The sequence below is a fragment of the Lutjanus erythropterus genome, unplaced genomic scaffold (assembly GCF_056507025.1).
Source record: "Lutjanus erythropterus isolate fLutEry1 unplaced genomic scaffold, fLutEry1.hap2 Scaffold_171, whole genome shotgun sequence".
NCBI classification, from domain to species: domain Eukaryota; kingdom Metazoa; phylum Chordata; class Actinopteri; order Lutjaniformes; family Lutjanidae; genus Lutjanus; species Lutjanus erythropterus.
In genome coordinates, this window is record NW_028146648.1 from 47,501 (window position 1) to 52,500 (window position 5,000).

Sequence of the window (5,000 nt, forward strand, 5' to 3'; positions counted from 1 at the left end):
TCCAGTCAGTCCAGTCAGTCCAGTCCAGTCCAGTCAGTCCAGTCAGTCCAGTCCAGTCCAGTCAGTCCAGTCAGTCCAGTCCAGTCCAGTCAGTCCAGTCAGTCCAGTCAGTCCAGTCAGTCCAGTCCAGTCCAGTCAGTCCAGTCAGTGCAGTCCAGTCCAGAGATTGTGATTGGTTCTGGACTGTGTGTCAAGACAGCACAGTCATCTTCCACTCAGGTGTGTCAGGTGTTCGTCTTTGTTTGGGCCTGGAGCATCACATGTTAAATGATGTCAGTCCGGTACACCAGCTGAACTCAGGTGGGTCATGACTGGACACAGTCCTGCTAAACCCCAACATCAAACACTTATAAGGCAAAGATTGTGTTGGTAGTAGATTTTAGTAGTATTTTTCTGGAAACCACCCTTCCTGAAATGTTCTCCATCAGTCTGTTGAACATGGTTTTTCCAGCACCTTCCCTGCAGTGGCGAGGACAGAGATTCTCTGGCGGTTCCCACAAACCTCTCTGTTCCTCTTCTGTTTGTAAATTACCATAATGTTGGTATCCTTCCAGTCCTGCAGCAGGATCTCAGACTTCCACATGCTTATCATCAGGACGTTATAGTGGTATGTGAGCAGGTATTTCGTTGGGATCCAATCAGGTTCTGCACTTCTGTTGTTCTGAAAGCCTCTTATGACTCGGCAGGATTCAGAGATTGAAGACGGACTTGGTGGACGATCTGGAAATGTATCGAGGATATGAAGATCAACAGGGTTGGTGTGGTTGAGGAGGATCTCGTGACGGTCCTTTAGTGTCCCTGTGTGGGTTTCATGTTTTGTTTTGTGAAATGACTCGTCAGGCCAGTTATCGAACCGGTTCTGGTGAGATCTCCTTTAAAGACCAAGTACTTCAGTGGCTGGACAGAACCCACGATCCAACAGATCCCTTCAGAACTTGATCAAGATTTCTTGCAAGGTGCCATCTGAGGTTTCCTGTGCTGGTGGGGTTGTCAGGTGCTGTTTAGTTGAGTTGAACTATTGAAAACTAATAATCATAAAATGATATTTTATGAATCAACAGTTTTTGAATCCTCCTCCTCTTCAGCTGTCACGGCGTGCGTTGAGGAGGTGGGACCTCCCTCCACAGGAAGTCCTGGTTCCTCCTCACCTCCACGTCCTGTCTGGTCTGAGGAGCCACTCTAACTACAGCATCAGGGTCTCGTGTGTTAACGAGGTGGGGGCGTCGCCCTTCTCCTCCTGGCTGCACTTCCAGACACCTGAAGCAGGTTAAGACTGAACCTCACGTTCAGTATATTGATCATGTTAATGTATCTCATTGCCATGGAGACGGTCCGTTATCTCTTCACATGTATTGCATTTTTCTGAATTAGGGCTGCAACCAGTTGTTATTTTCAGTATTGATTTATCTGTCGATCATTCTCTTTATTAATCAATTAGTTATTTGATCAAGACGACGTCCTCAAATGTCTTGTTTTGTCCACAGCTCAAATATATTCAGTTTACTGTCAGAGAGGAAAGAAACCAGAAAATATTCACATTCACAAGCTGAAATCAGAGAATTAAGATGATTTTTCATTAAAAATGATTTGTCAAACATTGACTGATAATTGATCAATCTATTGATTTGTTACAGCTGTAGTCTGAATGAGCTGTTAGCAGACATGGAAACAGACGGAGGACACTGGAGGATGGTGATACTGAAGATGTTTATTCATTTATGACAGACAGTTTTTATGAACAGGTCCTTCTGTTTTCTTCATCATATTTATCCAAGTTCAGGTTTGGAGAAACAGTCTGTCCTTTAATAAAGCAGCAAACTCATCAATAACCACAGAGAGCTGCTGTCTGCTGGTTCCTGTTTTCTGCAACAGTTTGGAGCTGAGAGCTGCTTGTTGTTTTGTGTGTGTGTGTGTGTGTGTGTGTGTGTATGTGTGTGTGTGTGTGTGTGTGTGTGTGTGTGTGTGTGTGTGTGTGTGTGTGTGTGTGTATGTGTGTGTGTGTGTGTGTGTGTGTGTGTGGTCCAGCTGGAGGTGATCCAGTAGATTCCAGTCCACATCTCCGTACAATCAGCTTTTGTTTGTGGCCTCAATCCACATAAAGGACGGAGCTGCAGCCTGCTGGCTCTGCAGCGCCCCCTGCAGGCTGAACTGTCCAATAAAGAGAGAGAGCTGTGAGGACGTTCATGTTGTCACTCATGAAATGTTACATACACAGTAGAGCTGCAACAGTTAATCAATTAGTAATTGATTATTAAATTTATCATCAACTATTTTGATAATCAGTTTGAGTCATATTTTGTTTTGATTTCAGCTTCTATTTTCTGGTTGTCTTGGACTTAAGGAGACAATAATCAGCATTTTTCACAATTTTCTGACAGTTTATGGGCCAAACAACTAACTGATTAATCAATCGTCCAAATGATGAACAGATTAAGTGATGATGAAAGTAACAGTTACAGTTTTGGACCAATTTTCCAAGACTTTCCTGTATCGACTATTTTGTATTTTGATAAGATTGTGTCAGGATTAATCGTTGATTGATCAAGAAAATGATCGACAGATGAAAATGAATGGAAATAATCTGTAGTTGCAGCTGTAAAAAAGAAATGCAGTATTCTTATGTTTGATGAAGGTTAATATCCCTCTAATATGAAAGACACTCAGATTCAAACAGCTCAGACAGGATCAATCCACCTGACTGATGCAGCCAACCAGAATGAAGTGGACACCTGTATGATGTCATATATATCCTGTCCTCAGTCCCCTCGGCGGCGCCCAGGAACCTGAGCTTTGATCTGTCGGAGCAGCAGCTGACTCTGAACTGGGACCGGCTGAAAGACCAGGAGCTGCAGGGAAACCTGCTGGCCTACAAAGTGCAGTGGACTCTGGGAGGAGAACCACAGGTGAGAACCCCTGAGAACAGGGTTAAACAAAGAGACACACATTGCTGCCCCGCACTGCCTGCTCTTTTTACCCCGCCTCCACCCCCCCCACACGTAACTTAACCTGCAGGACGCGGTGAAGTCGGAGCCTAGATGCCAAAATCACAAGTCGAGTTTTCTGACTGAAATATCCATCAACGTTTATAGAGAATCTGTCAGATCATATTTTATTTATCAGCTAATATGCACCAATAGAGATAAAGATACGATAAGCCAATAGCTGATCATTTTTGTGTTCAATATTTATTGTACGTCTGTTCTAACAGTGCTGCTGATGCTGACCGGCTCCTGTACAAATTATTTTATTTATTAGTGGTCATCAGTTATTAACAACGACTAAAATTAATCTTCATGTTTAATCTTCGGCTGGAAAATAGTGAAAAATGTCAACAGTTTTTTAAAGTCCAAGTTTTAATATGATGATAAATTAAGAAAATCAGGAATTCTTCATATTTAAGACGTGAAAACTTTTAAAACGATTAATGTAAAACGTTTCTAAAAATAGTTCAGTAGTGATTTGGACTAATTCTTATCGTTGAGCCCTGAAGTCTGAACATTTACTGCCTCACTGTGTGGGCGGGACCATGGCGCTGTGGCTCCGCCCCTGCGCTCATCAGAGATATTCTGCACTCATTTTGTGCAGGCGGAGGAAGAGGAAACACGGCTGCCATCTTTGTTTATGTCACTGATGTTTGTGCAGGACGTCCTGTGTCATTCGTCCAATCAGAACTTTGCAGGGTTTTCATGTCACCTGATTGATAAATAAAGTCAGAGTTTCTGTCCACGTCTTTTCTTTGGATCGTTAAAGTCAAAGATATTAATATTGTATCATTTTAGAGATGTGGTATTGATGAAGTATTGATACTTTTAACACTTTACGATCAGGACACACGTCTTCAAACAGTTTCACAGAGTGAGTTCACACCTGCTCCAGGATCCTGGTTCTGATCATCGGAGAGAACAGGTTCTTCATGTCTCTGTTCCACACGTTTAGAACATCCACACAGCACGTTGTGAGGTTCTATTTTCTGTATAACCAACTGAACCCACCAGCCGAATCACTGCTGCCGTCACCTGACTCCTCGTTAACTTGTGTTGTGTTCAGGAGCCTCTGCTGTTTAAGGAGAACTCAGCTCAGCTGTCAGGAGGAGGTCGGTTCTTTAACGCCTCCTTCCAGGTGTCGGCCTGCACCTCTGTGGGCTGTGGACCCTGGAGCCCCCCGGTGCTGGTGCTGCCGGCTGCAGGTAGAGACGACACACCTGAGACACACCTGAGACACACCTGAGACACAGTTCACACCTTCACTGATATCTGGTCGTATATCTGATGATGAACTGGTGTTTATTGATGACTTTATTAGTCTGATCAATTCTCTGATTGGTCCCTCAGTACAGGTCCAGGTCCAGAGGAGTCACATGTGGGTGGGGCTTCTGCTGGGTCTGCTGGTGGCCACTGTGATCGGTCTGCTGCTCGCCGTCCTCGCACACCGCCGCGGGAAAGAGACACAGTTTGGGTAGAAAACCTGTGAAGATCAAGTTCAACACACATCGATACACTTTGATCCACGAAGATCAATGAACAACAAACTGTGACTCTAATATTGATTATTGTCTTTATCTCTGTCTCTGTCTGTCCCTCTGTCTCTGTCTGTCCCTCTGTCTCTGTCTGTCCCTCTGTCTGTCCCTCTGTCTCTGTCTGTCCCTCTGTCTCTGTGTGTCCCTCTGTCTCTGTCTGTCCCTCTGTCTCTGTGTGTCCCTCTGTCTCTGTCTGTCCCTCTGTCTCTGTGTGTCTCTCTGTCTCTGTCTGTCCCTCTGTCTCTGTCTGTCCCTCTGTCTGTCCCTCTGTCTCTGTCTGTCCCTCTGTCTCTGTGTGTCCCTCTGTCTCTGTCTGTCCCTCTGTCTCTGTGTGTCCCTCTGTCTCTGTCTGTCCCTCTGTCTCTGTGTGTCTCTCTGTCTCTGTCTGTCCCTCTGTCTCTGTCTGTCCCTCTGTCTGTCCCTCTGTCTCTGTCTGTCCCTCTGTCTCTGTGTGTCCCTCTGTCTCTGTCTGTCCCTCTGTCTC

The 5,000-nt window shown here is 44.9% G+C and overlaps 1 protein-coding gene across 1 annotated transcript in view; it reads left to right on the top strand.

Annotated features, from left to right (window-relative positions):
• Positions 1 to 5,000, top strand: part of tyro3 (TYRO3 protein tyrosine kinase) — a 29,154-nt gene that overhangs the window by 11,782 nt on the left and 12,372 nt on the right. The window contains exons 7-10 of the mRNA XM_084714273.1: positions 1,086 to 1,266; positions 2,761 to 2,903; positions 4,048 to 4,186; positions 4,332 to 4,455. Coding sequence (XP_084570399.1) covers positions 1,086 to 1,266; positions 2,761 to 2,903; positions 4,048 to 4,186; positions 4,332 to 4,455 — 587 coding nt within the window. The remainder of the gene's footprint in view (positions 1 to 1,085; positions 1,267 to 2,760; positions 2,904 to 4,047; positions 4,187 to 4,331; positions 4,456 to 5,000) is intronic.